General features: G+C 46.9%; 1 protein-coding gene across 1 annotated transcript in view; it reads right to left on the reverse strand.

The window, feature by feature from the left end:
- The window catches only part of olfm3a (olfactomedin 3a), a 43965-nt gene that overhangs the window by 11863 nt on the left and 11003 nt on the right, over nucleotides 1-21099 (reverse strand). The window contains exons 2-3 of the mRNA XM_059983545.1: nucleotides 14189-14344; nucleotides 4709-4928 (exon numbers count right to left, since the gene is read on the reverse strand). Coding sequence (XP_059839528.1) covers nucleotides 4709-4928; nucleotides 14189-14335 — 367 coding nt within the window. The 5' untranslated portion in view covers nucleotides 14336-14344. The remainder of the gene's footprint in view (nucleotides 1-4708; nucleotides 4929-14188; nucleotides 14345-21099) is intronic.

The raw sequence follows: 21099 nt of genomic DNA on the forward strand, positions 1-21099 counted from the left end.
CTGCCCCCTGCTCCAATCCCTCAGCCACGCATTTATCCTCCACCTCATTCTATTCCTATTCTCACTGTTGCGTGACACAGGCAGTAATCCCAAAATTACTACACCTTTGCTGTCTTGCTTCTCAACTTCCTACCCAACTCCCTGTAGAATTTTTTCAGGACCTCTTCGCTTTTCCTACCTATGTCTTTGGTACCACTATGTACCACAACCTCTGGCTGTTCTCCTTCCCACTGCAGGATATCTTGGATGCAATCTGAAACATCCCAGACCCTGGCACCCGGGAGGCAAACTACCATCCGAGTTTCTTTCCTGCATCCACAGAATTGCCTGTCTGACTCCCTGACTATAGAGTCCCCTATCACTACAGCCTTCCTTTTCCTTTCCCTACCCTTCTGAGCCATAAGGCCTGACTCTGTGCCAGAGGCATGGCCACTGTCACTTCCCCCAGGTAGGGTGTTCCCCCCAACAGTATTCAAACAGGAGTACTTATTGTCATGGGGTACAGCCACATGGGTACTCTCTAGTACCTGACTCTTCCCCTGAAATTACTGAAAGAGCAGTGAAAGAAGTGCATGGAGTAAAGCCCGATGTAACATATAGAGAGGCTTTCAGGAAAAAGAAGCAGAATAAAGGGTATAAAGGTAGTAAGGTAGAAGGGCTAAAATGTGTGTACTTCAATGCAAGGAGCATCAGGAACAAAGTTGATGAACTGAGAGCTTGGATATATACATGGAATTATGATGTAGTGGCCATTACGGAGACTTGGCTGGCACCAGGGCAGGAATGGATTCTCAATATTCCTGGATTTCAGTGCTTTAAAAAGGATGGGGGGGGGGGAAGGGGAGGAGGGGTGGCATTACTAGTCAGGGATACTATTACAGCTGCAGAAAGGGTGGATAATGTAGCAGGATCCTCTTTTGAATCAGTATGTGTAGAGGTCAGGAACAGGAAGGGAGCAGTTACTCTACTGGGGTATTCTATAGGCCCCCTGGTAGCAGCAGAGATACCGAGGAGCAGACGGAGACAGATTTTGGAAACGTGCAAAAATAACAGGGTTGTTATCATGGGTGACTTTAACTTCCCTAATATTGATTGGCACTTGTTTAGTTCCAAGGTTTAGATGGGGCAGAGTTTGTTAAGTGTGTCCAGGATGGATTCCTGTCACAGTATGTTGACAGACCGACCAGGGGGAATGCCATACTAGATCTAGTATTAGGTAACAAACCGGGTCAGGTCACAGATCTGTCAGTGGGTGAGCATCTGGGGGACAGTGATCACCGCTCCCTGACCTTTAGCATTATCATGGAAAAGGATAGAATCAGAGAGGATGGCAAATTTTTAATTGGGGAAGGGCAAATTATGAGGCTATAAGGCTAGAACTTGTGGGTGCAAATTGGGATGATGCTTTTTTAGGGAAATGTACTATGGACACGTGGTCGATGTTTAAGGATCTTTTGCAGGATGTTAGGGATAAATTTGTCCCAGTGAAGAAGATAAAGAATGGTAGGATGAAGGAACGATGGGTGACAAATGAAGTGGTAAATCTAGTCAGGTGGAAGAAGGCAGCATACATGAGGTTTAGGAAGCAAGGATCAGATGGGTCTATTGAGGAATAAAGGATAGCAAGAAAGGAGCTTAAGAAGGGGCTGAGAAGAGCAAGAAGGGGGCATGAGAAGGCCTTGGCGAGTAGGGTAAAGGAAAACCCCAAGGCATTCTTCAATTATGTGAAGAACAAAAGGATGACAGGAGTGAAGGTAGGACCAATTAGAGATAAAATTGGGAAGATGTGCCTCGAGGCTGTGGAAGTGAGCGAGGTCCTCAATGAATACTTCTCTTCGGTATTCACAAATGAGAGGGAACTTGATGACGTTGAGGACAATATGAGTGAGGTTGATGTTCTGGAGCATGTTAATATTAAGGGAGAGGAGGTGTTGGAGTTGTTAAAATACATTAGGACGGATAAGTCCCTGGGGCCTGATGGAATATTCCCTAGGCTGCTCCATGAGATGAGGGAAGAGATTGCTGAGCCTCTGGCTAGGATCTTTATGTCCTCATTGTCCACGGGAATGGTACCGGAGGATTGGAGGGAGGCGAATGTTGTCCCCTTGTTGAAAAAAGGTAGTAGGGATAGTCCGGGTAATTATAGACCAGTGAGCCTTACGTCTGTGGTGGGAAAACTGTTGGAAAAGATTCTTAGAGATAGGATCTATGGGCATTTAGAGAATCATGGTCTGATCAGGGACAGTCAGCATGGCTTTGTGAAGGGCAGATCATGCTGAACAAGCCTGATAGAGTTCTTTGAGGAGGTGACCAGGCATATAGGTGAGGGTAGTGCAGTGGATGTGATCTACATGGATTTTAGTAAGGCATTTGACAAGGTTCCACACAGTAGGCTTATTCAGAAAGTCAGAAGGCATGGGATCCAGGGAAGTTTGGCCAGATGGATTCAGAATTGGCTTCTCTGCAGAAGGCAGAGGGTAGTGGTGGAGGGAGTACATTCAGATTGGAGGGTTGTGACTAGTGGTGTCCTACAAGGATCTGTTCTGGGACCTCTACTTTTCGTGATTTTTATCAACGACCTGGATGTGGGGGGAGGGGTAGAAGGGTGGGTTGGCAAGATTGCAGACAACACAAAGGTTGGTGGTGTTGTAGGTAGTGTAGAGGATTGGCGAAGATTGCAGAGAGACATTGATAGGATGCAGAAGTGGGCTGAGCAGTGGCAGATGGAGTTCAACCCGGAGAAATGTGAGGTACACTTTGGAAGGACAAACTCCAAGGCAGAGTACAAAGTAAATGGCAGGATACTTGGTAGTGTGGAGGAACAGAGGGATCTGGGGGTACATGTCCACAGATCACTGAAAGTTGCCTCGCAGGTAGATAGGGTAGTTAAGAAAGCCTATGGGGTGTTAGCTTTCATAAGTCAAGGGATAGAGTTTAAGAGACATGATGTAATGATGCAGCTCTATAAAATTCTAGTTAGGCCACACTTGGAGTACTGTGTCCAGTTCTGGTCGCCTCACTATAGGAAAGGATGTGGAAGCATTGGAAAGGGTACAGAGGAGATCTATCAGGATGCTGCCTGGTTTAGAGAGTATGGATTATGATCACTCAGAGAGTGGTTGGTTCCCCCTCCTGACTGTGACCCACTTGTCTGTCTCCAGTGACCCCGGTGTGACCACCTGCGTATTACTACTTTCTATCACCTTCTTGTTCTCCCTGACCAGGCGAAGGTCATCGACCTGCATCTCCAGTTCCCTAATGTGGTCCCTCAGGAGCTGCAGCTTCACACACTGAGTGCAGATAAGGCCATCTGGAAGGCTGGAAGACTCCAGGACCTCCCACATCTGACATCAAGCTCAGAAAACTGGCTGCACACACGTACTACTCACTTTGTGCAATTAACACAGTTAAACCTACCTTGCCTCATCTCGAGAAAGGATGTGCTTACATTGGAGATGGTTCACAGGAGGTTCGTGAAAATGATTCCAGGTTTGTAAGGCTTGTCGTATGAGGAGTGTTTGATGGCTCTGGGCCTCTACTCACTGGAATTCAGAAGAATGTAGGGTGACCTCACTGAAACCTATCGAATGTTGAAAAGCATCAATGGAATGGATATGGAGACAATGTTTCCTTTGGCAGAAGAGTCTCAGACCAGAGGATACAGCCTCAGAATACAGGGGTGTCCTTTTAGAATGGAGAAGAGAAGGAATTGCTTTAGCAATTCATTGCCACAGGCGGCTTTGGAGGCCAAGTCATTGAGCATATTTAAAGCAGAGGTTGATATATTATTGATTAATCAGGGCATGAAAGGATACAGGGAGAAGGCAGGAGATTGGGATTGAGAGGGAAAATAGATAGCCATGATGAAATGGTAGAGCCGACTTGAGGGGCCAAATGATCTAAGTCTGCTCCTATATCTTATGGTCTTGTGGTCAAATTGAATGTAGCATCCATTTCAAGAGGATTTGAATATAAGAACAAGGATGTAATGTTGAGGTTTCATTAGGCATGGGTCAGACCATACTTGGAGTATTGTGAGCAGTTTTGGGCCCTTTATCTATGGAAGTATATGTTCCCATTGGAGAGATTGTAGAGGAGGTTCACAAAAATGATTATGGTAATGCAAGGGTTAACACATGAGTTACATTTAATGGCTCTGGGTGTGTACTCGCTGGAGTTTAATGACTGAAGGGGGATCACACTGAACCCTATTGGATATTGAAGGATCTAGATAGAGTGATTTTGGAAATGATGTTTCTGATGCTGATGTATCCTCAGAAGAGAGAAGAGGATACATTTCTTCAGCCTTAGGATGGTGAATCTCTGGATTTCTTTGCCACTGACAGATATTCAGGACAAGTCATTAGGTATATTTAAAGTAGAGATTGATAGGTTCTTCATTAATCAGGGGTTCAAAGGTTCTGGGGAGAAGGTAGGAGAATGGAGTTGAGTGGGTTGATAAATTAGCCAAGACAGAAGGGTGGAGCAAACTTGATAGGTGATGGGCCAAATGGCCTAATTCTGCTCCTAGGTCTTAAGTCCTTCTGATCTAACAAAATGGGATCATGAAGAGTCAGTGTACAAGGGATTGTGTCTCTACTAAGACACTATGATTCTGTGACTATGCAATCCTCAGTTTACTGTGATGGTACTTGGCTAGGTCCCTTCACCAATGAGCACAGGTTTCAACAGAGAAAGGTGAACTCACAGAGTTTCTTCACACAGTCTTGGAGTCTGGCCTCCAGGTTCAACACCCTGCGCTGAAGTTCTTCATAGTCGTAAGCCCCGATTTCCTCCTGGATTCCTGTCAAAACTGCTGACAGGTTCTTCACCTCCTCTTTGAACTGTAGGATTAGCTTGCTGTCTGTTTTGTATTGTTCCAGCACAGGAATTAATGGCAGCATCTCCTTCATCTTCTCCTTCAGCTCCTGAGAAAGGTCACAATCAGCCACTCGGATTTACACAGAAGATGGAACATTGATCAGCAACAGGCTCTTTGGCCTGATGTCAGTGATATTGAATTTAATTCTGATTCTGATTCTACTCCTAGCTTGCTGCCAGTTTAAGCTAATCTCATTTGCTTGCACATGGTCTATATCCCTGTATTCCCCACCTGTCCACATGTTTGTCTAAATCCCTCATAAACAACAATATTGTCTCAGGGAGCCTTTTGAAAACTGCAAGTCTCGTTGAGAGTGATTCATTGTTTGAAGAAGTGAGTAAGAGAGACATCTTACAGGGTGAGAGCCTTTTGAAAGCTGCTTGTCTCATCAGGAATGAGCTTTTTTTGAGTCAAATAAAAAGAAAGGGCATTTAAGTAAAATGGACATTGTTGAAGCAGTTACAGTGTGATTGTGCTAGCGTTAGACTGGTCTGGCTTTGGCTCAATAGACAGGCGAGAACAGGCTTGTGCAAGCACAGGTGGAGGTTCTAAGAAAGTTTCTAATAAGTTTATTTTTTTCTGGTAGTACATAGCTAGTGTTCAGAGGTACTGGTATGTTATTTGTGCGAGATGTGGAAAGTTTGGGAGAACTCCAATCTCCCAGGTAATCACATCTGTACCAGGTGCACTAAGCTGCAGTTCTTTAGAGAATGTGTTAAGGAACTGGAACTGCAGTTGGATGACCTTTCAAAAGAATGAGGAGGTGATAGATAGGAGCTATAGGGAGGTAGTCACTCCTAAATTGCAGGAGGCAGGTACCTGGGTGACTGTCATGGCAGCCAGGGCAGAGTACCCTGTAGCCATTTCCCTCTATGATAGGTCTACCATTTTTGTTTCTGCTGTGGGGAACATCCTACCCGAGAGAACAACAGCAAATAGGCCTGTGGCTCAGAAGGGAAGGGGATAGAAGAGGAGAGCATAATAATAGGGGATTAGATATCTAGGGGAGCAGCCTGGAAAATCTGTGGACGTGATAAAAACGCCTGGATGGTATGTTGCCTTCTTGGTGCCAGGGTCAAGGGTGACTCAGATCAGGTCCACAGCATTCTAAAGAGGGATGGTGAACAGCCAGAAGTCATGGTCCATATTAGCAGCAACAACATAGGTAGGAAATGAGAGGAGGTTCTGAAGCGGAAAAAATAGGGAGTTTGGTTGAAAGCTGAAAAGCAGAACTTCCAGGCTAGTAATCTCTAGATTGTTTCCTGTGCCATGCACCAGTGAGATTAATAATAGGATGATTTGGCAGATATATGCATGGCTGTAGAATTGGTGTAGGGTCAGGGTTCATATTTCTGGATCATTGGGATCTCTTCCATTGAAGATATGACCTGTACTAAAAGGGATGAGTTACACTTGAACCCAAGGGGACTAATATCCTTGTAGGCAGGTTTGCTAGAGTTGTTGAGGAGGGTTTAAACTAATTTGGCAAAGGGATAGGAACTGGAGTGATAGGCTCAGTCCACTGAGATCGGCCCCATGGTTTGTTCATCCTGCAGCATGTGGGAAATCAGAGATACTTCCAGTGTCACTGAGGACTATGTGTGCAGGAAATGTGTCCAGCTGCAGCTCCTGGCAGACCGCATTGAGCAGCTGGAGCTGCGATTGGATTCATACTGGAGCATCCGCGATGCTGAGAAAGTCGTGAATAGCACGTTCAGTGAGTTGGCCACACCGCAGGTAAGGGCTACACAGGCAGAAAGGGAAGGGGTGGCCACTAGACAGCGTAGCAGTAGGCAGGTAGTGCAGGAGTCCCCTGAGGTAATCTCCCTCCTAAACAGATATACTGTTTTGGACACTGTTGGGGGAGGTGTCTCATCACGGGAAGGCAGCAGCAGCCGAGTTCATTGCAGCGTGGGTGGCTCTGCGGCACAGGAGGGAAAGAAAAGGAGTGCGAGGGCTATAGTGATAGGGGATTCGATTGTAAGGGGAATAGATAGGTGTTTCTGCGGCCACAAACGAGACTCCAGGATGGTATGTTGCCTCCCTGGTGCAAGGGTCAAGGATGTCTCTGAGCGGCTGCAGGACATTCTGGAGTGGGAGGGTGAACGAACAGCCGGTGGTCGTGGTGCACATAGGTACCAACAATATAGGTAAAAAAACGGGATGAGGTCCTACAAGGTGAATTTAGAGAGTTAGGAGATAAACTAAAAAGTAGAACCACAAAAATAATAATCTCTGGATTACTACCAGTTCCACATGCTAGTCAGAGTAGAAATAGGAGGATATTTCAGATGAATATGTGGCTTGAAAAATAGTGCAAGGGGGAGGGATTCAATTTTCTGGGGCATTGGAACCAGTTCTGGGGGAGGTGGGACCAGTACAAACAGGACGGTCTGCACCTGGACTGGACTGGAACCAATGTCCTAGGGGGAGCATTTACTACTGCTGTTCAGGAGGATTTAAACTAATGTGGCAGGGGGATGGGAACAAATGCAGAGAGACAGAGGTGTGTAAAATGAGGGTAGAAGCAAAAAGTAGTAAGGTGAAAAGTAAAAGTGGCAGGCAGGCAAATCCAGGGCAAAAATCAAAAAGGGCCACTTTTTCAACACAATTGTATAAGGGCTAAGAGTGTTGTAAAAACAAGCCTGAAGGCTTTGTGTTTTAAAGCAAGGAGCATTCATAACAAGGTGGATGAATTGAATGTGCAGATAGTTATTAATGAATATGATATAGTTGGGATCACAGAGACATGGCACCAGGGTGACCAAGGATAGGAGCTCAACATCTAGGGACTAACAGTAGTAGTGAGGTTGGGTCTGGCATTAAACAGGAAATTAGAAATGCGTGCAATAAAGGAACAGCAGTTATAATGGGTGACTTCAATCTACATATAGATTGGGTGAACCAAATTGGTAAGGGTGCTGAGGAAGAGGATTTCTTGGAATGTATGTGGGATGGTTTTCTGAACCAACCTGTCGAGGAACCAACTAGAGAGCAGGCCATTCTAGATTGGGTATTGAACAATGAGGAAGGGTTAGTTAGCAATCTTGTCGTGCAAGGCCCCTTGGGTAAGAGTGATCATAATATGGTGGAATTCTTCATTAAGATGGAGAGTGACATAGTTAATTTAGAAACAAAGGTTCTGAACTTAAAGAAGAGTAACTTTGAAGGTATGAGATGTGAATTAGCTAAGATAGACTGGCAAATGATACTTAAAGGGTTGACGGTGGATATGCAATGGCAAGCATTTAAAGATCGCATGGATTAACTACAACAATTGTTCATCCCAGTTTGGCAAAAGAATAAACCAGGGAAGGTAGTGCACCCGTGGCTGACAAGGGAAATTAGGGATAGTATCAAGTCCAAAGAAGAAACATACAAATTAGCCAGAAAGAGAGGCACACCTGAGGACTGGCAGAAATCAGAGATCAGCAGAGGAGGACAAAGGACTTAATTAGGAAAGGGAAAAAAGATTATGAGAGAAAGCTGGCAGGGAACTTAAAAACTGACTGTAAAAGCTTTTATAGATATGTGAAAAGAAAAAGATTGGTTAAGATAAATGTAGGTCCCTTACAGTCAGAAACAGATGAATTGATGGGGAACAAGGACATGGCAGACCAATTGAATAACTACTTTGGTTCTGTCTTCACTAAGGAGAACATAAATAATCTTCTGGAAATAGTAGGGGACCGAGGGTCTAGTGAGATGGAGGAACTGAGGGAAATACATGTTAGTAGGGAAGTGGTGTTAGGTAAATTGAAGGGATTAAAGGCAGATAAATCCCCAGGGCCAGATGGTCTGCATCCCAGAATGCTTAAGGAAGTAGCCCAAGAAATAGTGGATGCATTAGGGATAATTTTTCAAAACTCCTTAGATTCTGGCTTAGTTCCTGAGGATTGGAGGGTGGCTAATGTAACCCCACTTTTTAAAAAGGAGGGAGAGAGAAACCGAGGAATTATAGACCCGTTAGCCTGACATCGGTGGTGGGGAAAATGCTAGAGTCGGTTATCAAAGATGTAATAACATCACATTTGGAAAGAGGTGAAATCATCGGACAAAGTCAGCATGGATTTGTGAAAGGAAAATCATGCCTGACGAATGTTATAGAATTTTTTGAGGATGTAACTAGTAAAGTGGATAGGGGAGAACCAGTGGATGTGGTATATTTGGATTTTCAAAAGGCTTTTGACAAGATCCCACACAGGAGATTAGTGTGCAAACTTAAAGCACATAGTATTACGTAGAAACATAGAAAATAGGTGTAGGAGTAGGCCATTCGGCCCTTTGAGCCTGCACCGCCATTCAGTATAATCATGGCTGATCATCCAACTTAGAACCCTGTACCTGCTTTCTCTCCATACCCACTGATCCCTTCAGCCACAAGGGCCATATCTAACTTCCTCTTAACTTCCCCCCTCAATCTTATAAATTCCAGTGAGTATAAGCCTAGTCGATCCAATCTTTCTTCATATGAAAGTCCTGCCATCCCAGGAATCAATCTGATGAACCTTCTCTGTACTCCCTCTATGGCAAGAATGTCTTTCCTCAGATTAGGGGACCAAAACTGCACACAATATTCTAGGTGCGGTCTCACCAAGGCCTTGTACAACTGCAGTAGAACCTCCCCACTCTTCTACTCGAATCCTCTTGCTATGAATGCCAACATATCATTCGCCTTTTTCACCACCTGCTGTACCTGCATGCCCACTTTCAATAACTGGTGTACAATGACACCCAGGTCTCGTTGCATCTCCCCTTTTCCTAAACGGCCACCATTCAGATAATAACCTGTTTTCCTGTTCTTGCCTCCAAAGTGGATAACCTCATGTTTATCCACATTAAAATGCATCTGTCATGAATTTGCCCACTCATCTAACCTTTCCAAGTCACCCTGCATCCTCTTAGCATACTCCTCACAGCTAACACTGCCGCCCAGCTTCGTGTCATCCACAAACTTGGAGATGCTCCATTTAATTCCTTCGTCTAAATCATTAATATATATTGTAAACAACTGGGGTCCCAGCACTAAGCCTTGCGTTACTCCACTAGTCACTGCCTGCCATTCTGAAAAGGTCCTCTTTACTCCCACTCTTTGCTTCCTGTCTGCCAACCAATCCTCTGCCTTCCGAGACAGTGCATTCCACACCCCCACAACTCTCTGGGAGAAGAAGTTTTTCCTTAACTCTGTCCTAAATGACCTTCCCCTTATTCTTAAACCATGCCCTCTGGTATTGGACTCTCCCAGCATCTGGAACGTATTTCCTGCCTCTATCTTGTCCAATCCCTTAATAATCTTATATGTTGCAATCAAATCCCCTCTCAATCTCCTTAATTCCAGCGTGAACAAGCCCAGTCTCTAACTTCTCTGTGTAAGACAGTCTGGACATCCCAGGAATTAACCTTGTGAAGTTACGCTGCACTTCCTCTACAGCCAGGATGTCCTTCCTTAACCCTGGAGACCAAAACTGTACACAATACTCCAGGTGTGGTCTCACCAGGGCCCTGTACAAATGCAAAACGATTTCCTTGCTCTTGTACTCAATTCCCTTTGTAATAAAGGCCAACATTCCATTAGCCTTCTTCACTGCCTGCTGCACTTGCTCACTCACCTTCAGTGACTGATGAACAAGGACTCCTAGATCTCTTTGTATTTCTCCTTTACCTAACTCTACACCATTCAGATAATAATCTGCCTTCCTGTTCTTACTCCCAAAGTGGATAACCTCACACTTATTCACATTAAACGTCATCTGCGAAGTATCTGCCCACTCACTCAGCCTATCCAAGTCACCCTGAATTCTCCTAACATCCTCATCACATGTCACACTGCCACCCAGCTTAGTATCATCAGCAAACTTGCTGATGTTATTCTCAATGCTTTCATCTAAATCATTGACGTAAATCGTAAACAGCTGTGGTCCCAATACCGAGCCCTGTGGCACCCCACTAGTCACCACCTGCCATTCCGAGAAACACCCATTCACCGCTACCCTTTGCTTTCTATCTGCCAACCAGTTTTCTATCCATGTCAATGTCTTCCCACCAATGCCATGAGCTCTGATTTTACCCACCAATCTCCTATGTGGGACCTTATCAAATGCCTTCTGAAAATCGAGGTACATTACATCCACTGGATCTCCCTTGTCTAACTTCCTGGTTACATCCTTGAAAAACTCCAATAGATTAGTCAAGCATGATTTGCCCTTGGTAAATCCATGTTGGCTCGGCCCAATCCTATCACTGCTATCTAGATATGCCACTATTTCATCTTTAATAATGGACTCTAGCATCTTCCCCACTACTGACATTAGGCTGACAGGATGATAGTTCTCTGTTTTCTCCCTCCCTCCTTTTTAAAAAGTGGGATAACATTAGCCATTCTCCAATCCTCAGGAACTGATCCTGAATCTAAGGAACAATGGAAAATGATTACCAATGCATCTGCAATTTCCAGGGCCACCTCCTTTAGTACCCTACGATGCAGACCATCTGGACCTGGGGATTTGTCAGTCTTCAGTCCCATCAGTCTACTCATCACTGTTTCCTTCCTAATGTCAATCTGTTTCATTTCCTCTGTTACCCTATGTCCTTGGCCCATCCATACATCTGGGAGATTGCTTGTGCCTTCCCTAGTGAAGACAGATCTAAAGTACTTATTAAATTCTTCTGCCATTTCTCTGTTTCCCATAACAATTTCACCCAATTCATTCTTCAAGGGCCCAACATTGTTCTTAAGTATCTTCTTTCTCTTCACATACCTAAAAAATCTTTTGCTATCCTCCTTTATATTCCTGGCTAGCTTGCGTTCATTCCTCATCTTTTTCTCCCTGTATTGCCTTTTTAGTTAAGTTCTGTAGTTCCTTAAAAATTTCCCAAGCATCTGTCTTCCCACTCACCTTAGCTCTGTCATACTTCCTTTTTTTTTAATGCTATGCAATCTCTGACTTCCTTTGTCAACCACTGTGGCCCCTTTCCCCCCTTTGAATCCTTCCTTCTCTGGGGGATGAACTGATTTTGCACCTTGTGCATTATTCCCAAGAATACCTGCCATTGCTGTTCCACTGTCTTTTCTGCTAGGATATCCGTCCATTTAACTTTGGCCAGCTCCTCCCTCATGGCTCCATAGTCTCCTTTGTTCAACTGCAACACTGACACCTCCGATCTGCCCTTATCCTTCTCAAATTGCAGATAAAAACTTATCACATTATGGTCACTACCTCCGAATGGCTCCTTTACTTCAAGATCGCTTATCAAATCCTGTTCATTACACAACACTAAATCCAGAATAGCCTTGTCCCTGGTCGGCTCTTGTATAAGCTGTTCCAAGAATGCATCCCGTAGGCGCTCTACAAACTCCCTATCCTGGGGTCCAGCACCAACCTGATTCTCCCAGTTCAACTGCATGATGAAATCCCCCATAACTACCGCGACATTACCTTTGCCACATGCCAAGGTTAACTCCCTATTCAACTTGCACGCAATATCTATGCTACTGTTTGGGGGCCTGTAGACAACACCCATTAGGGTCTTTTTGCCCTTACTGTTCCGCAGTTCTATCCACACAGGACTTCTCCTGATCCTATGTCCCCCCCCCCTTGCAAAGGACTGAATCTCATTCCTCACCAACAGGGCCACCCCACCCCCTCTGCCCACATTTCTGTCCCTACGATAGCACGTATACCCTTGTACATTCATTTTCCAGGTCTGATCTCCCTGCAGCCATGTCTCCGTTATCCCAACAACATCATAGTTACCCATTCGCACCTGAGCTTCAAGCTCATCCGCCTTATTTCTGATACTTCGTGCATTCAGATATAGAATTTATAGCCCATTTCTCCTCTCTCTGTTTAAATTGCTGCCTATTGTGCTTAACCCAGCTCCCTGAACTCCCATCGGGCTGTATGCCCCTTGAATTTTGTTGTCCTTCCTAAATTTACTTATTCTTTCTGCACATTTAACTCCATGTTCCATCAGATCATCCCTCTGTACATGTGTCCTCCTTATCACTTGTTCTGGCTCACCTTTCTCTACTACACACTTAATATTCTGGAACCGTGTAGCCCCCACCTGTCCTTTATTCTTCATCTCACTATCCTCTCTCACATTCTGGATCCCCACCCCCTGCAAATTTAGTTTAAACCCCCCAAGCAGCAGTAGCAAACTTTCCTGCAAGAATGTTAGTACCATTCCAGTTCAGGTGTAAACCATCCCGTTGGAACAGATCCCACCTTCCTTGGAACAAAGCCCAATTATCTAAAAATCTGAAGCCCTCCGTCCTGCACCATCCTCTCAGCCACATATTAATCTGTATAATCCTTCTGTTCCTTGCCTCACTCGCACGTGGCACAGGTAGCAATCCTGAGATTGTTACCCTGGGGGTCCTGCCCTTCAGCTTTGCACCTAACTCCCTGAACTCCCTACGCAGGACACCCTCACTCATCCTACCCACATCGTTGGTCCTTACATGGACCACAACATCTGGGTTCTTGCCCTCCCTCTCGAGAATTACCTGCACCCGATCTGTGATGTCCCGGACCCCGGCACCAGGGAGGCAACATACCATCCGAGACTCCCGATCTCCCCCACAAAATTGCCTATCTGCCCCCCTAACTATAGAATCCCCTATCACTATTGCTCTCTTCTCTCCTCCCCTTCCTTGTTGAGGGTCCACCCTCAGTGCCAGAGGCAGGACCACTGCAACTTGTTCCTGGTAGGTCATCCCCACCAACAGTATCCAAAACGGTATACTTATTGTTGATGGGAATGGCCACATGTAGTGCAACATGTGGTACAGGTGCAACATAACCTCTTGACTCTTTTACTGAATGCCTCATCCAACATGAACCCCCAACTTTTATACTTAATGCCCCAGTCAATGAAAGCAACAATGCCATCTGCTGCTCTTTGCTGCCCTATCCTCTTTTATTGCCATATTCATGGAATAAGGGACTTGCTTCCCAAGATCCCTCTGTATATTATTCTTACATCTGACCTCCAAAAGAGCATGACTCACCCTTGCCTGGATTAAACTCCATCTGCCATATTTCCAACTGATCAATGCCCTGCTGTATCCTTTGACTACCTTCTTCACTATCCACAACTCCAATTATTGTGCCATCTGCACTTACTCCCCAGCTTGTAGTATATCCAGCTCATTTATAATTATCATAAAAACAGAGGATCCAGCACTGATCTCTATAGAACACCATTGGTCATGGACCTCCAGCCAGAATAACACCCCCTCAACTGTCACCCTCTGTCTTCTATTGACCACCTCTTTGTTTCAGCATGAAGTGTCTGTCATACCTGGAAGTGTTTTGACAACAGACTCTTCCGATTGTCCTCAATTTGCCGGAACTGCCCCTTCATTCCTTTCACTTGAGTCTCCATTTTCAAGACGTACTGGAAATCCCTTTGAGTCCTCAGATTCAGAACTTCAATAGATTGAGACATGTTCTGCACCTAAACACAAGCTGCAAATCAAACAACTGCAATTGCTGGAAATCTGCTGTAACCCACTCACCGGGCTCATGTACAAACTAGGCTCGTTAGCTAACTTCGCTAACAGCCACGTGACTCAGCGGTGAGAAGGCCAACTTTCATAAACAATATATAGCTAGCATTGGTACAATTTGAGGGTTTAACCAGACAGGAACGTAGTGATATTGTGACTAAAGAAACCTTGATTTGAGTGAATACTGTGGAACTACTGCCCATAAACAATAACCCATTGGCAAGAAAATACAGATCGTACACAGCATAAAATTATAAAGGAAGTTGTATTTACTGATTTCAGCTTTATCAAACAGTTATTAAAAGAAATAAAATGAAAAAGAAAATAAATAAAAGACACAATTACAGTTAGACCAGTCTAAATGTGCACATGACCATTGGAGCTTGTCTCTTTCAAAGCTGGATATAACTGTAACTCATGGTGCCGTACTCACAGTCTGTGTGAAAGCACCTGCCATAGTCAGAACTTCCTTCAAACGAACAGGTCCTCTCGAATGAACAGGCTGTCTTGAACAAACTGGTTCTCTCTCAGGAGTATCTGCCCTCCTCTTTGGAGACATTCATCTGCACAAAGCATTTCCAGCTATGGGCACTCCCTCCCCATAGCATTCAATGACATCTTTTCTTCTGTCCCTCTCCGCAGCTCATGGCAAAAGACCCCAAACCAGACTACTGTCCTTCAGAAAACTCTTCGACACAGCTCTCTGGAACCTTCTCTCACAGCTCACAATCCTGATTGGCTGACACAAATTCCTAAGTTGGACAACATGGGTCCTTTTCTTAGCAGAAGCCAAAACACACTGTACAGCATGGCACACTGCTTTTACAGTAAACTGATAATATAAACTATCTCACAGCATAGCAGTGGAAATCTTAACCAGGACATTAAACGGAAAATGCTGGAAACAACTAAGTGGCAGGATCTGAGGGCTGAGAAATAGTTTAACATTGTGGGTTGAGGACCCTTCAGTGGAACTTTGCTTGAGCTCACTCCCAGTTTGACAAAGGGTTTCGGATGTGAAGTATTCATTCTGTTTCCCTCTTCACAGAAGCTGCCTGACCATAAGATATAGGAGCAGAAGTAGGCCATTCGGCCCATTGAGTCTGCTCTGCCATTCAATCATGGGCTGATCCAATTCTTCCAATCATCTCCATTATCCTGCCTTCTCCCCATACCCTTTGATGCCCTAGTTAATCAAGAACCTATCTATCTCTGCCTTCAATCCTCCCAATGACTTACCCTCCACGGCTGCTCGTGGCAACAAATTTCACAGATTTACTACCCTTTGACTAAAGTAATTTCTCTGCACCTCTGTTCTAAATGGACGTTCTTCAATCCTGAAGTCGTGCCCTCTTGTCATAGACCCCCCTACCATGGGAAATAACTTTGCCATATCTAATCTGTTTAGGCCTCTTAACATTCAGAATGTTTCTATGAGTTTCTCCCTCATTCTCCTGAACTCCAGGGAATACAGCCCAAGAACTGCCAGACATTCCTCATATGGGAAGCCTTTCATTCCTGGAATAATTCTCGTGAATCTTCTCTGAGCCCTCTCTAACGTCAGTATATCCTTTCTAAAATAAGGAGCCCAAAACTGCACACAATACTTCAAGTGTGGTCTCGCAAGTGCCTTGAGGAGCCTCAACATCACATCCCAGCTGTTATATTCTATACCTCTAGAAATGAATGCCAACATTGCATTCACCGCCTTCACCACTGATTCAAACTGGAGGTTAACCTTTAGGGTATCTTGCACAAGGACTCCCAAGTCCCTTTGCATCTCTGCATTTTGATTTCTCTCCCCATCTAGTCTGCCCATTTTATTTCTTCCACCAAAGTGCACGACCATAGACTTTCCAACATTGTATTTCATTTGCCACTTCTTTGCCCTTTCCCCTAAACTATACAAGTTTCTGCAGGCTCTCTGTTTCCTTAACACTACCCGCTCCTTCACCTATCTTTGTATCTTTGGCAAATTTAGCCACAAATCCACTAATCTCATAGTCCAAATCATTGACATACATCGTAAAAAGCAGCTGTCCCAAAACTGACTCCTGTGGAACTCCACTGGTAACCGGTAGGCAACTAGAATAGGATGACTTTATTGCCACTCTCTGTTTTCTGCCAATCAGCCAATGCTCCATCCATGCTAGTAACTTCCCTGTAATTCCATGGGCTCTTATCTTGCTGAACAACCTCATGTGTAGCACCTTGTCAAAGGCCTTCTGAAAATCAAATGTTTCCAACCGTTTCTGTCTTGATATAACAAAATAAATTTTATAACACCTTGGTATTTATATAGGCTCAGTCATAGTTACACAAGACGGAAATGGGTTCTGTGGACTAACTTATCTCAGCCAACCAAGTTGCCTTACTGAACTGGTCCCTTTCTGTAAAACTGGTGAGTAGATAATGTTGTCCCATCTTTCAAAAAAGGTCTGTGGAGATTATCTTAGAAACTATGGATTGGTGACTCTCACTTCAGTGGATTGTTAATGACAGAATTTATGAGCAATTAGGCCGTAGTCAACATGGTTTCCTCAAGGAAAAAATCTGTTGAAATTCTTTGAAGAAGCAGGATAGACAAAGAAGAATTGGGTGACGTGTACTTGGATTTTCAGGAGGCTTTTGACAAGGTGCCACATATGAGGCTGATTAACATGATTTTATAGGAAAGATTCCAGCATGGATAAAGCAGTGGCTGATTGGCAAGAGGCAAAGAGTGAGAATAAAGGGAGCCTATACAGGCTGGCTGCTGGTGACTAATAGTGTTCCACGGGGGTCTGTGTTGGGACTGATTCTTTTTACATTATATGTCAGTGATTTGGAAGATGGAATTGATTCCTTTATTGCAAAATTTGCAGATGATATGATAATAGGGGGAGGGACAGGTTGCTTTGAGGAAGAAGAGAGGCTACAGAAGGACTTAAATGAGGAGATTGGGCAAAGAAATAGTAAATGGAATATAGTGTTGGGAAGTGTATGATCACACACTTTGGTAGATGAAATGAAAGCCTTGACTATTTTCTAAATAGAGAGAAAATACAAAAAACTGAGGTGCAAAGAGACTGGCAGTCCCTGTGCAGGATTCCTTCAAGGTTAATTTGCAGATTGAGTCTGTGGTGAGGATGGCAAATGCAATGTTAGCATTCATTTCAAGAGGACTAGAATATAAAAGCAAAGATGTAACATTGAGACTGGTGAGGCCACACATGGAGTATTGTGAACAGGTTTTGAGCCCTGTATCTTAGAAAGTATGTGCTGAAACTGGAGAGGGTTCAAAGGAGGTTCACAAGAATGATTTCAGGATTGAATGTCTTTAAACCCTGGAATAGAGGGGTGTTCTAAAGGATTAAGGAGAATTTACTTAGTCAGAGTGTGGTGAATCTATGGCATTCTTTGACACAGGCAGCTGTGGAGGCCAGGTTTTAATGTATATTTAAGGCAGATGTGGATAGATTCTTGATTAGTCAGGGATGCAGGGATATGGGGAGAAGGCAGGAGATTGGGGCTGAGAGAAAATTTGGATCAACCATGATGTAATGGTGGAGTAGACTCAATGGGCCAAATGGCCTAATTCTGCTCCTGTATCTTTGACCATAAGTCATAGGAACAGAATTAGACCATTCAGACCATTAAGTCTGATCTGCCTTCCTATCATGGCTGCTCCCAGATCCCACTTAACTCCATACATCTGCCTTTTTGATTCGGAACAAGAAGGCAGCGGGAGAGCACCTAAGGATTTCCAGCGGGAAGACATTTTGAGTTCTCGGGGGAAGAGAGAGGCCAGACTGCGCAGGTGCGTGATGTCAGCCAGTTGAGCGCGAACAGTTTAAAAAGAAGGCAGCCATATCCAGCGGGCAGCGTTGGGAGCGGGCAGCGGAGTGAGAGGCAGCAGAGTGAGAGGCAGCAGAGTGAGAGGCAGCGTTGGGAGCGGGCAGCGGAGTGAGAGGCAGCAGAGTGAGAGGCAGCAGAGTGAGAGGCAGCAGAGTGAGAGGCAGCAGAGTGAGAGGCAGCAGAGTGAGGGGCAGCAGAGTGAAAGGCAGCAGAGTGAGAGGCAGCAGAGTGAGAGGCAGCGTAGTGAGAGGCAGCAGAGTGAGAGGCAGCGTTGGGAGCGGGCAGCGGAGTGAGAGGCAGCAGAGTGAGAGGCAGCAGAGTGAGAGGCAGCAGAGTGAGAGGCAGCGCTGGGAGCGGGCAGCAGAGTGAGAGGCAGCGCTGGGAGCGGGCAGCAGAGTGAGAGGCAGCAGAGTGAGAGGCAGCAGAGTGAGAGGCAGCAGAGTGAGGGGCAGCAGAGTGAGAGGCAGCAGAGTGAGAGGCAGCAGAGTGAGAGGCAGCAGAGTGAGAGGCAGCAGAGTGAGGGGCAGCAGAGTGAGGGGCAGCGGAGTGAGGGGCAGCGGAGTGAGAGGCAGCGGAGTGAGAGGCAGCGGAGTGAGAGGCAGCGGAGTGAGAGGCGGCGGAGTGAGGGGCAGCGGAGTGAGAGGCAGCGGAGTGAGGGGCAGCAGAGTGAGAGGCAGCGGAGTGAGAGGCAGCAGAGTGAGAGGCAGCAGAGTGAGAGGCAGCAGAGTGAGGGGCAGCAGAGTGAGAGGCAGCAGAGTGAGAGGCAGCAGAGTGAGAGGCAGCAGAGTGAGAGGCAGCAGAGTGAGGGGCAGCAGAGTGAGGGGCAGCAGAGTGAGAGGCAGCGGAGTGAGAGGCAGCGGAGTGAGAGGCAGCGGAGTGAGAGGCAGCAGAGTGAGAGGCAGCAGAGTGAAAGGCAGCAAAGTGAGAGGCAGCAGAGTGAGAGGCAGCAGAGTGAGGGGCAGCAGAGTGAGAGGCAGCAGAGTGAGAGGCAGCAGAGTGAGAGGCAGCGCTGGGAGCGGGCCGTGGGGTGAGAGGCAGCAGAGTGAGAGGCAGCAGAGTGAGAGGCAGCAGAGTGAGAGGCAGCAGAGTGAAAGGCAGCAGAGTGAGAGGCAGCAGAGTGAGAGGCAGCAGAGTGAGGGGCAGCAGAGTGAGAGGCAGCAGAGTGAGAGGCAGCAGAGTGAGAGGCAGCGCTGGGAGCGGGCCGTGGGGTGAGAGGCAGCAGAGTGAGAGGCAGCAGAGTGAGAGGCAGCAGAGTGAGAGGCAGCAGAGTGAGAGGCAGCGGAGTGAGAGGCAGCAGAGTGAGAGGCAGCAGAGTGAGAGGCAGCAGAGTGAGAGGCAGCAGAGTGAGGGGCAGCAGAGTGAGAGGCAGCAGAGTGAGAGGCAGTAGAGTGAGGGGCAGCAGAGTGAGAGGCAGCAGAGTGAAAGGCAGCAGAGTGAGAGGCAGCAGAGTGAGAGGCAGCGCTGGGAGCGGGCAGCAGAGTGAGAGGCAGCAGAGTGAAAGGCAGCAGAGTGAGAGGCAGCAGAGTGAGGGGCAGCAGAGTGAGAGGCAGCAGAGTGAGAGGCAGCAGAGTGAGAGGCAGCGCTGGGAGCGGGCAGCAGAGTGAGAGGCAGCAGAGTGAGAGGCAGCAGAGTGAGAGGCAGCAGAGTGAGAGGCAGCAGAGTGAGAGGCAGCAGAGTGAGGGGCAGCAGAGTGAGGGGCAGCAGAGTGAGAGGCAGCAGAGTGAGAGGCAGCAGAGTGAGAGGCAGCGCTGGGAGCGGGCAGCAGAGTGAGAGGCAGCAGAGTGAGAGGCAGCAGAGTGAGAGGCAGCAGAGTGAGAGGCAGCAGAGTGAGGGGCAGCAGAGTGAGAGGCAGCGGAGTGAGAGGCAGCAGAGTGAGAGGCAGCAGAGTGAGAGGCAGCAGAGTGAGAGGCAGCAGAGTGAGGGGCAGCAGAGTGAGAGGCAGCAGAGTGAGAGGCAGTAGAGTGAGGGGCAGCAGAGTGAGAGGCAGCAGAGTGAAAGGCAGCAGAGTGAGAGGCAGCAGAGTGAGAGGCAGCGCTGGGAGCGGGCAGCAGAGTGAGAGGCAGCAGAGTGAAAGGCAGCAGAGTGAGAGGCAGCAGAGTGAGGGGCAGCAGAGTGAGAGGCAGCAGAGTGAGAGGCAGCAGAGTGAGAGGCAGCAGAGTGAGAAGCAGCAGAGTGAGGGGCAGCAGAGTGAGAGGCAGCAGAGTGAGAGGCAGCAGAGTGAGAGGCAGCAGAGTGAGAGGCAGCAGAGTGAGGGGCAGCAGAGTGAGAGGCAGCAGAGTGAGAGGCAGCAGAGTGAGGGGCAGCAGAGTGAGAGGCAGCAGAGTGAAAGGCAGCAGAGTGAGAGGCAGCAGAGTGAGAGGCAGCAGAGTGAGAGGCAGCAGAGTGAGGGGCAGCAGAGTGAGAGGCAGCAGAGTGAGAGGCAGCAGAGTGAGAGGCAGCGTAGTGAGAGGCAGCAGAGTGAGAGGCAGCGTTGGGAGCGGGCAGCAGAGTGAGAGGCAGCAGAGTGAGAGGCAGCAGAGTGAGAGGCAGCAGAGTGAGAGGCAGCAGAGTGAGAGGCAGCGCTGGGAGCGGGCAGCAGAGTGAGAGGCAGCAGAGTGAGAGGCAGCAGAGTGAGAGGCAGCAGAGTGAGAGGCAGCAGAGTGAGGGGCAGCAGAGTGAGAGGCAGCAGAGTGAGAGGCAGCAGAGTGAGAGGCAGCAGAGTGAGAGGCAGCGGAGTGAGAGGCGGCGGAGTGAGAGGCAGCAGAGTGAGAGGCAGCGGAGTGAGGGGCAGCGGAGTGAGAGGCAGCGGAGTGAGAGGCAGCAGAGTGAGAGGCAGCAGAGTGAGAGGCAGCAGAGTGAGAGGCAGCGGAGTGAGAGGCAGCAGAGT

Source organism: Hypanus sabinus, chromosome 11 (assembly GCF_030144855.1).
Source record: "Hypanus sabinus isolate sHypSab1 chromosome 11, sHypSab1.hap1, whole genome shotgun sequence".
In the NCBI taxonomy this organism is placed as follows: domain Eukaryota; kingdom Metazoa; phylum Chordata; class Chondrichthyes; order Myliobatiformes; family Dasyatidae; genus Hypanus; species Hypanus sabinus.